The sequence below is a fragment of the Amblyomma maculatum genome, chromosome 1 (assembly GCF_055883805.1).
Source record: "Amblyomma maculatum isolate TAMU_Amacu chromosome 1, ASM5588380v1, whole genome shotgun sequence".
NCBI lineage: Eukaryota > Metazoa > Arthropoda > Arachnida > Ixodida > Ixodidae > Amblyomma > Amblyomma maculatum.
The window spans coordinates 129,365,682-129,383,177 of record NC_139344.1 but is presented as its reverse complement, the minus strand read 5'-3'; the positions used below and the strand labels follow the sequence as shown (position 1 = coordinate 129,383,177).

The 17,496-nt window shown below is 46.8% G+C and overlaps 1 protein-coding gene across 1 annotated transcript in view; it reads right to left on the bottom strand.

The window, feature by feature from the left end:
* LOC146203905 (uncharacterized) overlaps nt 1-17,496 on the bottom strand; it is a 149,162-nt gene that overhangs the window by 94,293 nt on the left and 37,373 nt on the right. Inside the window, exon 2 of the mRNA XM_084603629.1 lies at nt 7,830-7,862. Coding sequence (XP_084459755.1) covers nt 7,830-7,862 — 33 coding nt within the window. The remainder of the gene's footprint in view (nt 1-7,829; nt 7,863-17,496) is intronic.

Below are 17,496 nucleotides of genomic sequence, written 5' to 3'. Positions count from 1 at the left end.
CTCACCAGTGCGTAAAGCCATGCAGGCCCGTCAATTTCGATGCGCTGGCCCATCGCGACGGTATTTTTTTTCTCTTCCTTCCTTATGACGCTACTTTCTTTTTTTTTTTTACTTTGCAGGCGTTAGATTAAATCTTACGAAAGGGAAGTTACTGTTTATATAGCAGGACAGATATAACAATCGATGTATGCCAATGGGAGAATAGCATTGCCCTTTGCTGTCACCGTCCATTACTTTCGAAGGCTTTTAAGTTCCAAAGATGAGCTTCGAACTTGTTTCTCTACACATCCATGTAAAGAATTCACATTATTTCAACGCTTTTACGGAAACGAAGGGCAATAGCAAGTCTGAAACAGCTGGTCGGAACGGAGTAAGCTGTAGTATTATGATTATTTCAAAATCTTCTGCGTTTGAGAGCTTGACTTCTACCAGCAAAGTTACACGTTATCTGAGCATTACGCACAGAAATATACTTCAACCCCCAATGAAATGATGATATAGAGCATCAAGAACGAATGCGCTCTAAGTGACTCGGGAACTTTAGATACCTCAGCCGGTTGATGCGTCTACGGCCAAGAAACGGGAACTGATAAATAATCTGGTATTCTAAGCCGAAATTACCAACTTTGTTGGATGTTTCTTTAATTTCAGCTTCCCTTCGTCACTTCGTGGCAGACAGAAATGTAGGTTCAGTGCCTGAATCACCTTCCCTACATTTACCTTATATATAGTTGCTATATAAGTTAATGCCCGTCAGCGCCGTATTAAATTCATCCATTGCATCCCATCTATTCCTTTCCTAACTTCCCTTGGATCGTTCTTTTTGGCATGGCTCTCAGAAAGAAAGAAAACACATGAACCAGGTATGCATGCCGCATCCGTGAGGGAACAAAAATTAGTTTAAAAAATATTGAATTTTTCAAGCCGTAAGGAATGATGCCAACCTACGCATTATTCATATTGTGGAATCGCGCCAAAGATACGAAGTACCGAGGAAAGAGAATTGACGACATGATGTTGTGTTTTTGGTTTCGCGCGTTTTCACCGCATATAGTTGCGGTATTTTCTAATAAACCTTCAGTTGTTAGACAGCACCTGTGTCGTCTTACCTCTTTCCTTGGTCCTTTATCTCTTTTGCGCTATTCCACAATATGCAACTCGCCCAATACATGTATAGGTACTGTTAAATCATATATGTTCTCAGAAGCGGTAATAGGAGAATTAACTGCATAGCTACGTCAGTAAAGAAACCAACGCTCTTAATAAAAAAGTGCATCGTGAAAGAGAGAAATAATTAATTGTAAGGCTGGCACCCCTTATACGATGTAAGGATGAATTTAACCGAGCGTAGCCCTGGAAGACTGCAGGAGCCGGGTTAGGGAGCGGAGCTCTGCTTCGATTAATTTCCAGCGGCCATGAGGGTGCATGCACATGCGTGCGTGCGTGCGTGCGTACATTCTCAGATCCCCCTCCTTAATGTATGAGTGAGCCGTCGCAGTCACAACCGGCCTCGGAGTCAGCGCCCACTTTCGCACCGCTGCCTGACAGGTGGAGCGGCGCCTGGCATTTCTCTTGCAAATGAGCCACCCGACAAAGAATGAGCCTTGGCCCGGGAGAAAAAAAAAAAAAAGAAATGAAACCCGAGAAGGCGTGCAGTCTCGGTGCAGCAACACTGAATGCTGCTTGGGTATCGTCGTTTTCACGGAACAGCATTCGCTGAGCCGCCGATTCAAACATGTAGGTCGATGCATGCTGCATGCGCGTAGCCGGCTGCGAATGAAGAGTTTTGGTAAATAAGTTCCAAGGTTACGGGGCTCGCATGCATTTTCACGATCATAGGCCGTCTTCATTACGCGTTGGAGAAACTAAACGTTCGTGTGCCGCAAGCTCTTTTCCTCTCTCGCACTACAGGTTTCGCTTTTGGCTTTTTAAAGAATTTGCATTTTAACATCTATTGGTGGCATGGCCTCCTCGTACGTAGCTTTCTGATAAATAGTATAAATCTACCGACCATTTCCGAGCAAACCACCTTGCCGTCTCCCTGCTTTTGCAATTGCCGGTCACCATTTGGCTTGGCGCTATACGTACTGGATGATCTATAGACTTGCGGGAGGGAAGGCAGAGAAATTGGACTTCTCCGCGGACCCCTTTTAGATACGTGCTCAATTTACAGCATCGATCTGCAGTGTCTCCATACCACAGTATCCAGGCATTATTTCTTTTCTCACGCCAGGCTAGCCGCAAAACCAGCTGCACTACCATTGCTTCTTCTTGCTATCGGCATGATTACAAAAGAGCTGCTAATGGGACACCTAGGGCCCGCGGTGAGTCCTCTTTATCGCATATTTTCTTCAACTATTGACCAGTGCAAGCTTTGTATTATCCATTTCATACATTTTGAGCATGATTTTATATGCAAAGTTAACAGCGCTTTCGGAATCAAATCAACCATGAACAAGGAAATTGTATAAACAAACGCCAACGTATTAGTTGCTGGATGGAGATATACAGGCGCTGTCTCTCGGCACTTAAAAATCCTTCGTAGAGAAAATAAACTTCGTATGCAGAATCCTTTCACGAAGGTGTTTCTGTTTTTGCTGCTTGCGTTCCAGTTAACGCTGATGGTGCATGTTGCGAATTTATTGTTGCAAAAATGATGCGCATCAAAGCGTTTAGTGCGTGCCGCAAAAGTAAAAAGGCTCGCATAATAAAAATTTTAAACATATGCGTAAAGAGCAGCATTAATACAGACGCCATTTTGACGTTACGTCTGAAAGTGAGCAAAGTTAGCATTAAACTATCTGAACACGCCACTCCGTCCTACTGCTGCGAAATAATAGTGATTATTTCTTCAGCTACATCAACAACCCCAGGTTAACAAACCTCCAGTACTCCCAACGGAGTTTTTTAACTCTAGTGTAGCTGGTGAAGGTACAAAAAAAAAATAAAAATAAAAATGAAGCTAATAGGAAAATGTTCAAGTGGATGTTTATGTGGGACGCTAGCTAGTAAAATACAATGAACATCTAGCCATTTATTAATTCAGGTGCTTTAGAGGCGGGGAAAAAATGGCAAAATGAATATGACCGCGCTATCGTAATAGCGAGAATGTATCCTTTTTTCTGCTTTTGCTTTGTCCCCCCCTCATTTATTCTGGGCTAAGCGACGTCATTTTGGTTGCCAAGACATCGTTCCCGCAGGTCGCACAAGGAGCGCCGCTCCCGTTATTCAGCGGAGATGCGCAGCGTCTCCCAGCGGACTAACGCACCGCGCGGGACCCCGGGAAGGTCGCTTTGTCGCCGAGTGGGGGGCATAAATCAGGGGAAGCGACGTCGCCCTGCACGGTTAAAGTCGGCCGATTATCATGGAAATGCGCTCAATCAACGGACCCGCTGGTAGCTCTCCCTTTTCCCACTTCCCTCGGCGAATGGGGAGAGCACGCTCCCTCTAGCGTGCGGCGTAGCCGGCACCACCACCACGCTTCGCCCGCGGACACCGCCTCTGCATTGGCAGTCGGGTGGTATTAGGCACCTTATTATGCCGCCGCAAGCCACGTACGCTCTAATAAAGTACAGGGGGTATGGTGACGAGACTGCAAGGAGTGAATCGCATTGTGTTACCGTGTCCCCGGAACTACCTGCTTGCCTGTTTGTCGTCTAATACTCCTCTATTTCCAAAAAATAAAAACAAAACTCTGTAATTTGTATTAATGCTGAACGGCGCGCGGAAGCTGTATTCCGCGACTAAATAATTTGATTAATTAAGAGCGCGTTTAAGTTTACATGAAGAGATACTTCTTTGGCGTTCACATGGACGACCATTTACAGCACAGTGAGACGGATTATTCCAACAGTACCGCTTAAAATTCTCCCATTAGAACCTCCACAGCGACGCCACGATGACGTCGCCAGTCGCCTTGAGTGTGTGGAAAACACAACCGGCCTTATTAACGGCGGTTTTGTTGTGGAATGCCTTCAATAAATAGCGAGCTTAAACATTCATTAAAAAAACGCAGCGATCGTCATCTAAAGGTACTGAACTGTAGTTTCTAATCCAGTTCACGATGTGCGAAAGGCTGTCTTTATGAGGCGTTGTACAAGTGGTGGTTTTAAGGAATTGAAACCTCCACCGAAATGATTTTCGGTGAAAATTAAAAAAAAAAGAACGTTCTTTTTTTCGACGAAGGAAGTCTGAGAAATTGATCGCCTAAATGGGACTTCTCTCTTCTACTCCCTACGGGGCTTATCCGCAAATCCTCCACTGATGTGTTATAGTGCGTGTTTAACACAATATCATTGTTGCCAGCGTTTGCAAGGCTGCACGATCTAGCCGCACAATTCATGTGATACGCTCATGAGTTTGGATGTCAAGACTAATGCATTGTGTTGTGCCTGGCCAAAGCCGCCCAGAAATTCAGCCAGACGCCAAACTTCTTCGGCTAACGCCTCCTTCACAAAATACGAATACTTCTCTGCAAAGCAGCAGTGCACTGGAGGCGAGCCCTGCCAAAGGAAGAGAAGCGACGTGTTTCAACATGAGCTGAGCTTCGAGACAGCGCGGCGCCGTGGCCCTGACGGTGAACCCCTTCTCGCCCCGCGGCATATTTGAAGCGAGAGCGCAGCAAGCTCTCCCATTGGCCCTGGGAAAGTGCTGCCGTCGGATTGGACCATTTTGAGCGTCAACGGTTCTCGGCGACGGAGTCTCAAGTGCTTCCGTTCGAGACTCCGAGTGAGAGTTCGTCACTAGCGTCCATCGGGAGCAGTTCGCCTCCTGACAGTGCGGACGCGGCGGAATCTCCCCGGCCGTCGTTGCGCGACAACAGTCGCGCATGGCTATGTTAGCTTTCTGCCCCAGAGCCGAACTCGTTGTTTAAATGCCTGTAAATAGTGTAAAAGCTTTTTCTTCATCTCACCAACGCCGACTCGGATTCATCGCTACCGCCCAGGGAGCTGACAGATCTCGTTCACGAAACGGGTGACGAGCGCTGCGTTACCAACTCCTTGGCACAACCCTGTTGACGGTGGGCTACTGTGTGATAACCCCACCGGCACAACAATTGTTACTTTTGGAAACTATATTCCTCAGTTGCCCCACACAATAAAAGGTCCCCGAGAATCCTGAAGTTGTTGCAACGTGCAGCCCCATGATCAGATCAGTATCATATAATCCGTTGAAGCCGTCATGTGTTGCTTTTCTTGCCATCTTCTCTACCAGTCCGACACTTGCGCGCATAGCGCATTTCGTTTTGTGTTCACGCTTTCAGTAGTCGATAGCACGTATACATATATTTCGATTATAGTGCCTGGACACTCGCGCACGAGCGGTGCGCATACTGTTCACGTTTCATAATTTATAAATGTAGTATATATATAACTTTGCCTGTCCTTTCCCGGTAACCCCCTCCCCCGTTAATGTATTGGTATCTGATTTCATCTCGCTGTCCGCCACTCTGTCCCTTTTATCGGCGCCGGCAACAGTATAAGGGTGCTTAGGCGACTTTCGTGGCTTGAATAACAGTTTCCTTTCGTTTCTGTTCACTTTTAATTATATCACTACTGCTACTATTTGCATTCTTAGCATTGATTTAACTATTGCCATTATCAGGTTTCTACAGAAGTACAGTCTTAGAAATGTACTATCTGCTATCCACAATAGTCAGTTTGAACCCGCAGGTTTAATCGGCAGATACATAGCTTAATTGAATGACTGCGTATGGGTACCGGTTACCGCCATTGTCGCCTTCTATTTCATCGTTTTTTTTTTTGTTTTTTTTTTTTTTTTTTACGCGACCGTAGTAGTGCGCTTTATTTTTGCGGTTGAAAGCTAAATCAGACACGCTCGGGTGATGCCACCAGTCTCCTGTTTGTGGCGTTACAAATTATCCCAGTTGAACTTGGAACATACTAACGAAGAACACGAATCGTGATACAGCCCGGTTTCATTATAGGAGGCAAAAGGCCAATATGTAGGCATTACTTTTAATTAGCAAAAGCTAATTATACAATCGGAGGTTTTTGCGTTTCTACAACTGCTTGAAATATTTAGTGATTAATAATTCGGCAGTTGCAAGGTAGCAAGTGCCGTCAACAATCCGTGAAAACGAAAAAAAAAAAAAAAAGATGTGCAGAGAAAGGTTACGGATTTCAGTCTATTTAGCACCAAGTTCTCGTTGTCATCCGCTTCTTCTTCGTTTTATTTTTAAGCGATTCCATTTCGCGCTTCTTACTTCCCTGGAAGACCCACGCTACCTTTCATTACTGTGAGCTTTGAAGTGAATTCTAGAAGGACCGTTCTCTCACGCGTTTGAGATTTTAATGCAGCCGGAAATCTTTTGTATAACCACCCCTCACTCGCGTGTGATCATTCCTCCTCTTCTACTTTTTCTCCTTGTCCTTGCACGACTAAACTCATTGCGAACGAGAAAAATATCCCCGTTAATAAGACTCAATTGCTCCTGCCTTCTACCGTTTCACGCAGCGACTGTCGATTTAACAATTACGTCACCGCCGATGCGGTGTTATATAGTTAGGACTGTCAAGGGTAAGTAAATGTCCTCACGACGATGTGTGGCGTGCAGCTCCACATGCTTAGTAAGGCGTAGATGCATAGATGGCTTGCCACTCCAAGTGACACAAGGAGGTCGTGGGTTCGGTCCCGGCGACGTGTTATTGTCTCTTGTTTTTCTGGAGCAATAAACAACTGTCCCTTTCTTTAAGTAAAAAAAAAAAAGAAAAAAAGGTCAACCTAAGTAAAAGCTTAACCTACAGACAGCTTCGGCTTATGATTCCGGCGGTTGAAAGATGTTGGCATCAAAATCGGCATAATTAGTAAAGCACTAGGGAATTATCTGACTACCATTTCTCGGCGATCCTGTAAGCGAGCTTAATTCGCGAAGTATAGTTCAAATCGGGTAGAATAAGCAAACTCCTTATGAACTGTTTTGAAAGGCTGTAGATATGACACCCTCCTTGTTTTACGATTTTTACGCGATGGCATACACAGCTCGTTAGGTCGAAACGGCGGCGGCGTAACCCAGAATTGATAAAAACGTGTCGGAAAAAAATGCACACATGAATTCGTATCAAAAATGTGAAGAAATCGTTCATTGTGCAGCGTTCCCATCGCATCCGTTTGCTTTGGAATGCAGTTTGCGATGGGGATTCTAAACGAGGACTCCGATCGCATGGCTTTCATTGTCAGTGTAGGTGTCAGCCGAAGGCTGAGACTCCTTTCCCTCACTAAGGACGTTTTACACTTTGCCAAACTCTAACAGTGCCTGAATGCCAAACATTCGCTGAATGAAAAGGCAGCTGAAGCGAAGCTGAAGCGTCTTCCTAATTTTTTCTTTCCTTTTTTTTTCCCCCTCGAAATAGCTCTGTGTATTATTTCTGTCTGACCGTGCCCTCAAGACAAAAGACGCACAAGCAGCATCATGACAACGTTTGATAATGCGAAATCAAGAGGAAGAATCAGTAAGCCCCCTTGTGTGAAGAAGCGTAATGAAAATGAACTAAATAAAACCGACCAAGACCAACAATTACTCAGTCCTCGCAGTTGCAAGAGTGCAAAAAAAAAAAAAAAAAAAAAACACTAAAATTTACTAGGAAGTAGAAACAAAGAGCTGGGACATTCGAAACACATAAAGCGGATGAGCCGAAGTTTTAGACGGTTAATTATGCCTCATTTCTTGTTCCAATGGCTTTTTCGCATTAAAAACGAGTTTCCTTTTCCGTATAGAAGAACGCTTGTACTCGCATCACTTTTATTAATGCCTGTTTCTAAGGGGGTCGAGTTAAAAAACGCAGCAATGAAGGGAAAACGGAACTTACTCTGATTAGAGGACGTGGCCCGGCCGTTTGCGTCTAGAGGGAGGGGAAAAAAGAGAGAGAAAAAAAATATGGTCGTAAGTGCCAGAACTTGAAACAAACACACAACCGAAAAATAAACCGAAAAACAAAAAAATAACATATTGCGCCACGCAAATTAAGCTACCGTTATCGCAATTGCACCACCTTTTTTAATTATTCATCTGCAGTAGCTAGGTTGGTAAGGTCTTTAAAAATTCGTAGATTGTGAATTTTGGGGTTTAACGCCCCGAAGCCGCATACTGGACTGTGAGGGACGCAGTGGTAAAGGGCTCCTCGTTAATCCCGCAACCTACAGGCACCATTTACACTCACCTTTTCTGGAGCACGTTTATGTCAGCTATCATAATCGCGCGCATGTATACGGGAGAGAGGAAGCGGAGCAATGCGATGGAAAAATGCAAGTGTGAAATTCGCAATGTAAAAACGCATCGTGCCGCCCATATTAATACCCTGGTGAAAAATCACTTTTTTTTGCTGGCCACCTTTCTTTTTCTTTTTGTCCAACCTTTATTACCATGAATTCTTTAGAATTGCGCCTCTATCATTCCGAAGAGGAACAGCTGTAGGCTGGGTGACGGTCTGTGCTATTCTTGCCCGAAGCGAGGTGGCCGAACGCAGAACCCTTTAGTCAAAGAAGCTTCCCGTTTTTAACCGTCAATATAGCACGAAAGAGAAGTACCCTTGGACTCTGCGAAGCTGGTCACTTCATTAACCACTGCGCGTATAGTGGCACTGAACATCTTGTTTCTCCATCCACTCAGTATGCTTTTGCTTTTCCTTGTAGCCTTCTCAGCGTCGAATGAACCTGAGCAGAGTGGCATGGTAGGAATGCGTGTGCGCCATGCAACGATCCCTTAATTCACACAAGTTCGAGCCGTCGGTCTTTTTTTTTTTTTTTTTTTTTCCGGTAGATTAACACAGCGAAATGAAATACGTTACGAGAGTGAGACAACACACAAGACGGGAAATGCGGTGTGTTATAATGTGAAAAAAAAAAAGAAAGAAAACAATGATCCAGCTGCCAGACAAAGATCGATCCTTCTTCCTTCTCCAGAATGCAGAAGTGTACGCGTCTTTGGCGCGAGTGTAATTTCTAATTTATGGCCAGAGGCACTGTGTTCTAAGCTGCATCATTTCGTATAGACAAATTCGAGCAAAGGTCAAGAGGGAAATAAAATACATCATTTTGTTACATTTATAGATAAGGTGATCCAAGCGACACCAACGCAGCTTCAGTTTCCACGTTTGCTTCTCTACGTATCCATATTCCGACCCCATCGACACAATAAATATGCAGCGCCGAGCCCTCAAGCGAGCTTGCGGGAGAAGGCCATTATTTAAGGGTTATTATTTTTCCCGTTAAACGCGGACCCACCGAAGCTAAAATTATATCAGCACTCTGCGTAGACAAGCCGTTTTCGAAATGTGCCGCACTGCCAAACTCTCCGCCGTCGTGCTGCCATCTGTCGCAGGTCGCATAAACTACTGCATCGTGCACCCTTCGTTTCATTTTTTTCTTCATAAGCTGCTTCTCCCGCGGCAATTTCAAAATCGCCTTGATTTGCATCGCAATTTTTCTGCTTTGCTCGCAGCTACGCGCTCACACTTCAGCCGAGGTTGCTTCAACTCTGCGCCGACTTGACTCATAAAGATTTCTGTGTGATTTTTATTTATTATTACTTTTTACTTGATTCCAGACGCTGTTTTAGCCGCTCGAAGATTCCTGGTACCGCTAATTTAGTCCGAAAGACGCGCCGTACTGACTCGCAAACGCTCCCCATCAGAGAAATCACCCTGACAGGCCCCAAGACGTGGACCTTCGCAAACAGGATACGCGGGTCATTATTAAGACGACGCTCCACTAATCACCACTGTGGCGCGCAAATAGGTCTCCGAGCACACGCAAAATGGATATGCGAGAAAAGTATTAACAAGCAACAACTATTGTCGGTCGTGGTAACAGCGCCGGACAGCGAGCGACGGTAGTAAAAATATATATGTGTGTGAAGAGAACAGACAGACTGCGCTAGTGGCCGCGGCCATTCGAGCTGAACAAAAGGAGCGGGCTCATTCGCCCGCTGCCGACGACACACTGTCTCCGTTCGGCTGGGAGCAAGGTCGGTCAAGTTCAAGGCCTGCCCGCTTTCAAGGGAAGAAACGCTGGCCGCCCCTCCGCGCCGGAGACAATCCCACGGTGGCGAAACAATGGGCCCTACAGCTGGGCCTCGCCGGCCGTTCTGAGTGGCGGGCGCTTTCGCTTTCAGCCGTTGGGGGGCGCCACATGTCTTGACCCTACGGGTTGCGGGCCGGCGGACTACCCCACAAAACAAGGGGTCAAGTGAGGAAGGAATTAATGGCCGCGCACACCCGAGAACGAGCAATTTAAAGAAAGGGAAAACATATAACTATGCAGCGGGCAAGAAGGCGGCAGAGTAACAAAAGAAGGTAGACTGGTCTTGCCTACCTTCCCTGCCTAGAGGGTGGGGATCTCCTTAGGAACGCTAATTATTCCTATCTGAGACAATTCTCCAGTCCATCAAGCCTGCAGGTCAAGGGTCCGGTACTACCTCCTCTCCTCTGAAATTTTGTTCTTTCATTCTTTTCTTTTTCCTTTACTTCTTTGTGCTCCTTCCATTCGCTTTCACCGGTGAGATCCGAGAGGAAGGTTCAGAGGGAGCGCGCGCGACTGGCATTGTGATTCAAATGCTGTCTGTGCTGCACCGTCAGATCGCCGCCCCTCGCTTGATAACGAAAGGCCACGTGAAGCGAATTACGAGCTCCCTCCTTCTGCCAACGTAACAATATAACATAAACATGCAGTCACTGCACGCGCGGCTCACATACGTACTATCCGCAACACAAATATGAAAAGAAGATGGGCAATAGGGGTTTTTCGATTTCGTATTCTACTCTCGTTCTTTTATAAAAGATAGCTCATCGCCATTGTAGCAACTTGCCGTGCTCCTCAGCGCGCGTTTAGCTCGTGCCATCTTGAGCACGTGACATTCCATCTCAAATGGTGGTGGCACGGTTGGCGAGACTCAGAGAACCTAACCGTATCACCGCATTTTTCCCTCTCGCCGAGGTCAATGTTGGTGAAAACGAAAAAAAAAAAAAAACATGAATGGAAGGAAGCGACCGGTGGGGACTCCTGGGGATGTGATTTCTCTGCATAGATTTGCTTGAAAGGTACGCAAGAAAAAAAAAAAATAGAACATGAGAACAACGGGTTGCAGATCATGCTTGTTGCGCTTTCCATCAATACGCACATATTTTGCTCACATCAGGAAGCATATTTACTAAATGTTGCTGCAGTCGTTCACAGAGGTAATCCCTGCATGGACCGGTACTCATGCTAAACTTCGTCATTGTATTATGGTTGCCAATTGAGCAATGGATTGATGGGGTTACGGAGCAAAAAACTAAATTTACAAAATTGAGCCAGTCCATGGACGCCTTTGTTTCAACGTTTATTTTAACGCGGCAGAAGGCACGTCGGACGGACTTAGTGCATTTTATTGTCCCCAGAGTACGTTGAGTAGATTCGATCGTTGTATTGAGTGTGCTTTGCTTATCTGTTCCGATGGCAGAGCGAGGACTGTGGGGGCCGTTCGGTTCGCGCTAACCACGAACTTGCGGAGTTTTAGCTCCATGTACGCGCAATTTCGCAAGAAAACAGTGCAGTGAGGCTATACCGCATGGGTGGCCAAATTGTAGCCTGCGATTCCCTCGCATCTTGCACCCTATCTCCCATATATGGGGATGGGGTGCAAGATAAAAGGGGGAAATCGTAGCTGATCTAATTTGTTTATGGAACAATTTCTAGTTGGTGCCATTGAGTTTCAACTATTTTTCCGTTTGAAACCAATGGGAACTCAATTGGAACTCAATGGGAACCAACTGGTGCCAGCTGGGAATTGTTCCATAAACATTTTAGACTAGTAAAGATTTCCACCAGCTGCCTCTAAAGACAGATTCCTTTATATTCTTGACATGACGCGCGTCAAGCATACCGCAGTCAATGCGAAGTGGCGCCATATCGTGAAATGGTATTCAATGTGACCGCCAGGTTTGTTGGATTAAAAAAATAATAATAAACGAACTTGCCACGCCCCATTTTTAGTGCGTCTGTTGACTAAGATGAATTTTTAAAAGCCACCCCGTCTATATTGTCTTCCCAAGATAAAGTAGCTACATGCAGGTAGGTACTCAGGGACAATTTCTTTTGTGCGGCGAAGCAAAACTTCGACTTTGTTTTGTTTATATGATAGTTATTTAACCAATGAATAAGTTTTAAATGTGTTTACATATTTTTGTAGTTGGCAATACATATAAAACCTTAGGTGAAATTTCCAGTGTAACAAGCATGCGGACGTCACGAGGGCTCGATTGTAATAAAAATGTTGCACAATATCTGTCAGTGTCTGTCACACAGAATTCCTCTGTTACAAAAAATAGCCTATTATTGAAGGTTTTTCTTGTTACCGAAACAGAAAGCTAACCTTCAAAAGAAATTGAAAGCTAAAAAATTTTGATGACTCTTGCTTGTTTTCATAAAGTGAAATATTTAAAAAAAAAAAGGAAACAAAACCTTTTCGTTTGCTGTTGGGATTTATCGGAGTCGTAATGCAGGCCTAGCCTATGTTTACCAATTTTTTTTTTAGGCTGTTTTCGACTAAAATGATGCTTAGTAAGCAAAGCAAGTCAATGGATGGCACATGATTGATTCAGATTTCTGAAACTGATTTATATTTAGCTGGTTACGAAGCCAACAAATTCGGCTCTACCGTGTTTACATTATAACGTCCTAGAACTGAAAATCTCCCTCTTTGTAGAAGTGGGAGACAGAAAAGAGGGGAGGGAGCTACCTCTTTTGTAGAAATTTTGCAGGGGAAACCGCCCCATTATCCCTGTTGTTTAGGAAGCCCTGGCTGTACGTTTACCCAGAAGCGGATCGTTCACGCTTTCAGCTTTCCGGCTGCTCCGCCGTGCACTGCGGTGGAACACGTCTCCGTCCAGGCAGGCTCACCGGACTGGCCATCGCCGCGATGGCCGCTGTAACTAGCGCGTGCCTCACAGAGATTTCAAATGCCTTTTTCCATGGGTGTGAGGTAGAGTCTGAAAATTTTATTTAAGTAAGATTGTATTTTTTTATATGTGACCATAAATAACGGCTACAGCAATATTTCGACATATATTACCACGTAAGAATGAATGTTCAGCACGCTTATATGATTGTTGTGCGGTGCATGGGCGCCCGATGCCCGTGAGTGTAGCGAGGCGACATATTACGAGACTATTTACAAAGTGCGGAGCAAAAGGAGCAAGCAAATGTCTATCTTTACCGGCGCACGTCGCAATTGCGTGCAATTTGTTGCGAGTGACATCAGGGCCCAATCCCCGATCTGTATCATTTATAAGAGTGCGGATTGAGTGGGTCAACTTCCCTATACAGCACCAATGTAGCCTTGTAACTTGCATACGCATACAATTTGTTGGGAAGAGCGCGTAACAAGCACTGCAGAAACGACGGGTATCCGTGGACGTGACTATCCGTTCGCTTACAGCGGCGCTCGCTGCATCTTGAATGAAAATCGACTGAGTACGTCTGATGTTCCTTAAAACACTTCGTTACAGTAAAAGTACGTTGTTGTATATGCATAACACTCTTTATCATTGGTCGTAACGTGACACGTCTTTATAAGGATTTGAGAAGGAAAACAAATTGTAATTCATATGGACAGCTGAATTCCAATCCAACAAAAGTAACCGACTTATTCTTATTTCACAAAGGCTACCGTATAATTCATGAAAATTTCAGCGCGGAAAAAAAAAGAAAGAAAAAGTTTCACTTTTTACTTCTTGTGCTTCACCAACCCATGTGTGCTTTCATCGCTTTACAGCTGGAAAGTAGTGGTATTTAAATTGCTGTTTATGATAACTTTGAGCGTGATTGTTTGTACCAAATTATGTAATGAACGCGAACCACATATGTCGTAGTATTTGCATCTCGGACACAGAGGCAGCCCGAACGCAAATTGGCAAAGAAGAAAGAAAGCCTGACTGGGGCGCTTCGTCGTTTTTGTCATTAGTGACGTTCGTTCTAGTGTTGGTAAAAGGTAACCGTCTTGTCGCCCACTATTGGTGTTGAGCCATGATTCCTTTCAATTTACCATATCAACGGATGCACTTTTGCCGTTCTAGCAGTCATTTCTGCGTAGCGAGTACGGAACGCGAAGGGGATGTCTCCTTCCAGTGCGGAGCCGGCCGCTTTCGATTTCGCCGCCGCTTTCCCGCGCGTTTCCGTTCGACGCCGAGCAGCCATGCTGCGCCATCTATGAACCTGGCGGCACACTAGCGTGCCGCTCTATCCGCGCCCGGTCACGGTCCACTTGCCTCTCGACAAGGATCGCTCAGAAACAAGGTAGTGGGAGTGGAGGAGCGGGGGCGCGCAGGGGGTCCAGCGTTCAAAGGCGAGATGGAATGACCGGCACGCAAAGAAAACAGAAGGAGCCCAGGTAAACAGCAAAGACAAGCGAGGGACACAAGGCATGAAGAAAACCTGGAGGCGGCAACAAAGGAGAGACCGGCACGAGAAGGAAGTCTGGACGAAGGAAGAGGCGATGGCAAGAGCGGTGGCAAGAGATGGGGGGGGGGGGGGGGGGGTCGCTAAAAGAGGGGGCAGCTGGTGAGTGAGCGCGTCGACGAGTTCGAGTACTACCGTGCGTGGACTTGCTTTCCTTCTATTCTGCTCCGTGGCCGGTGGTGAATAGTGGCGGCGATTCTTTGGCCGTGCGGGTGAGAGACAGAAAGGCGGACAGCAGAATGGAATAAAAGAAAGACGAAGCGATCGCGGCCCGTGTGCGTCGGCGCAAGAATGAAATGCGGGGGACAGAAACGGGGGACCGCCGCGCTCGGTGGGAATGTCGCGCAATGATCACAATAGACCGAAAACTGTCACGCAGCGCCGGACGGCGCGGCAAGAAAAATACGGCTGGCTCGCTGTCTAAACACTATGATCAAATTGAAAATGACCCTGTTGAGAAGTCGGACCGCCTTGCTGGAGACGCCGCTGCGGCACACCGTGGCGCCGAGTCGACTGGCCGTCGCGCTGCTCTTCGAAGGGTCACGTGATCGAACAGATTTGTAGTGTTGGTTAATACACGGCGCCGTTTCGGATACCGCGCTGAGCCTTGCCATCACCACCGGCCAAGCATACCGCGGGCTTGCGACGCTTCCAGCGCACCCGAACGATGTGCCAGCGCATCGATGCAACGGGCGAGGGTTCGCAAACGGCCAAGTATATTGATGGCTTTTAATGGTATATACTTAGAAGAGGAAACGTTGTGCAATGTGTCCCTTGTTTCGTACTTCACCCGAACGTGGCGTGCGGCATCGAGCGTCGGAATGACCTAGCCTTTCGTGTTTTCGATCGGTTCGAGGCTTAGCATTCTAAACTAGCTGTTCTACTGTCTGGCACGCGACGGCGGTCAAGAGCAGTAGCCAACGAGACGGCCATTCATGATAACCAGCGAGGGAAGTGCCGGCAAACCCTCGAGCTGTGCTTTTTTGAAAGTCTTCCTTTAATCGTGCGGACTGGCGTTTGCTGAAATTCTTTGTGGTTTGCGGCCTTCGTGACTGGCCGACGCTTCGTGCGATTAGTGCACAAGTACTGGGCGGAGTCCATGTATGTTGGCAAGTCGCGTTGCAAGTCTAGTGCCGGTCCCTGTTGATTTTTTTGTTCGTTTGTTTCTGTTTCTGACCACAAAGTTGCAAGCTGACCCACTCACGAAGAAACAGTCGTTGCAAGCAAACAGCGAGGAATGAAGCAGAAGTGAATAAATGAGTTCCAATTCATCGAGCTTCCTTCTTCCGGTTAGTTTCAATCTTGCGTGTAACCTCTCAGACGCACTATTTTGCCCCGGCACGCCCCCGAAATGATCTTCAGGAGGCCTTAGGGTTCCCGGGGTCTGACCGCAACCGGTTCGGGTAGTCGCCGTCTGTTATTTCGAACTCTGCTCGGGATGAGCAATGTGGGAGCGGAGAGGGGAGGGAACAAGAGCTTCCGCTTTTTTCCCCATCTCTTCCGTGAGCGGGGCAGACAACTGTTTCGAAAGGGTCCCCTTGGAGTTTCCCCCAATCCATATTAATTTCGTCATTAACGAGTCCCCAACCCCAAAGTTCGAATTATTTTTGTTTTCTGTTCCGGTCATGCACTGCCAAAATGAGTTCGCCTTTTCGAAGCACCGTTATACTTCCTCGATATTCAGCACGACGAGAACAGGACCGGGATCGTAAATTGGTCGCGTTATTCTTTTTAAGTATATCCATTTCTCTACCCTTCGCTTTCGGACGTTGCGGCAGCTAGGCGATGCTCGCTTTGAGCATTGCCCTCGGAATAAGCCGAAAGGCTGACACCCCTTCGCGAGCATGGCCTGAATTGTTCACAAGGTTATGGTTCATCTTGGCGCTCACATCGAAGAAAATTTGAGATGACCAATTCTCCGCGGGCATACAAGCAACGACTGCCTTTAAAGTCTCGAGAGTCAAGGGCAACAACCCCAAGTGAAGGCACCGCTTCGAGTGTATTCCGCACACGTCCATCCTTCTTCTCACTGCTGCTACGGTCGTGGTTTTATTTGTCGAAACACGGTGCTCTGTTGCATCCACAAAACGCTCTCGCAGCCACGCATTTTCAAGACTCCCGCGTCTTACGATCCGCTTTCTTTTTCTCTTCTTCCTTCAGCTTCTTCCCGCCTTACTGTGGACGGATATGCTAGACTATTGTGCGCGAGAAGAAATATCCACGATTCCGGAACTGCTGCCACCCCGGGCTTTCTATGTCTTCGCGCGCGCACCCGTATGTGTGTATGCGTGTGTGTTGACTGTACATGCGAGCTATTCCAGCAAAGCAGTGGAAGGTGAGAGGAGGATCGAAAGGGAGGCGAGTCGAGGGTTGCCTTTGATCGCCGAAACTCGGGTGCCGTGCGTGGGCCTTATTAGAATGATTGGGCGCTCGCGGCCGAAGGATGTGCGCCGCGGGCCGCCGCGCCGGGGTGTTCGCTGGCCACGCCGCCGCCGCGGCGCCATCCATCTCCATTATAATTGATGATACGACAGACGAGCACGCTGCCCATCGCTGCTTGACTTACTGGCGTGCCACCGGTTGGCGCCGCTACCACACGCTGGAACATGCACCAGGGGGCGCCAGCGCGCAGACAACAACAGTAGTATTGCAAACGGTTGGATGTCTATGGTGGACCTATACGCAGTCAGCTGCGCGCTTGATGCTTATCCCTTCAAGACCTACGCGTTGATGGTGCTGTTCCGAGCGTTTGCGCGGCTTATTTATACACTCCTGTTATCCGCTGAATGCAATTTTTATGTTTTAGTTTGAATGTGTGAGAGACGAGACCGCGGTCTCCTTGGGATAACCCAAGTATTGTTCTGTATTGTTTGCCCAGACGAGTGAAAGTGTTTGTGAACTCATTACAGGGTTCAAAACGTGGGCAGGAAGCAGTAGGTTGCACCTGCCTCTTAGTAATTCCATGCATGCGCTCAAAAGTCTGAAGCGTGCAGTGTTCCCCGAACGTTTTATGAAGAACTGGGCTATATGCATATCTCCACG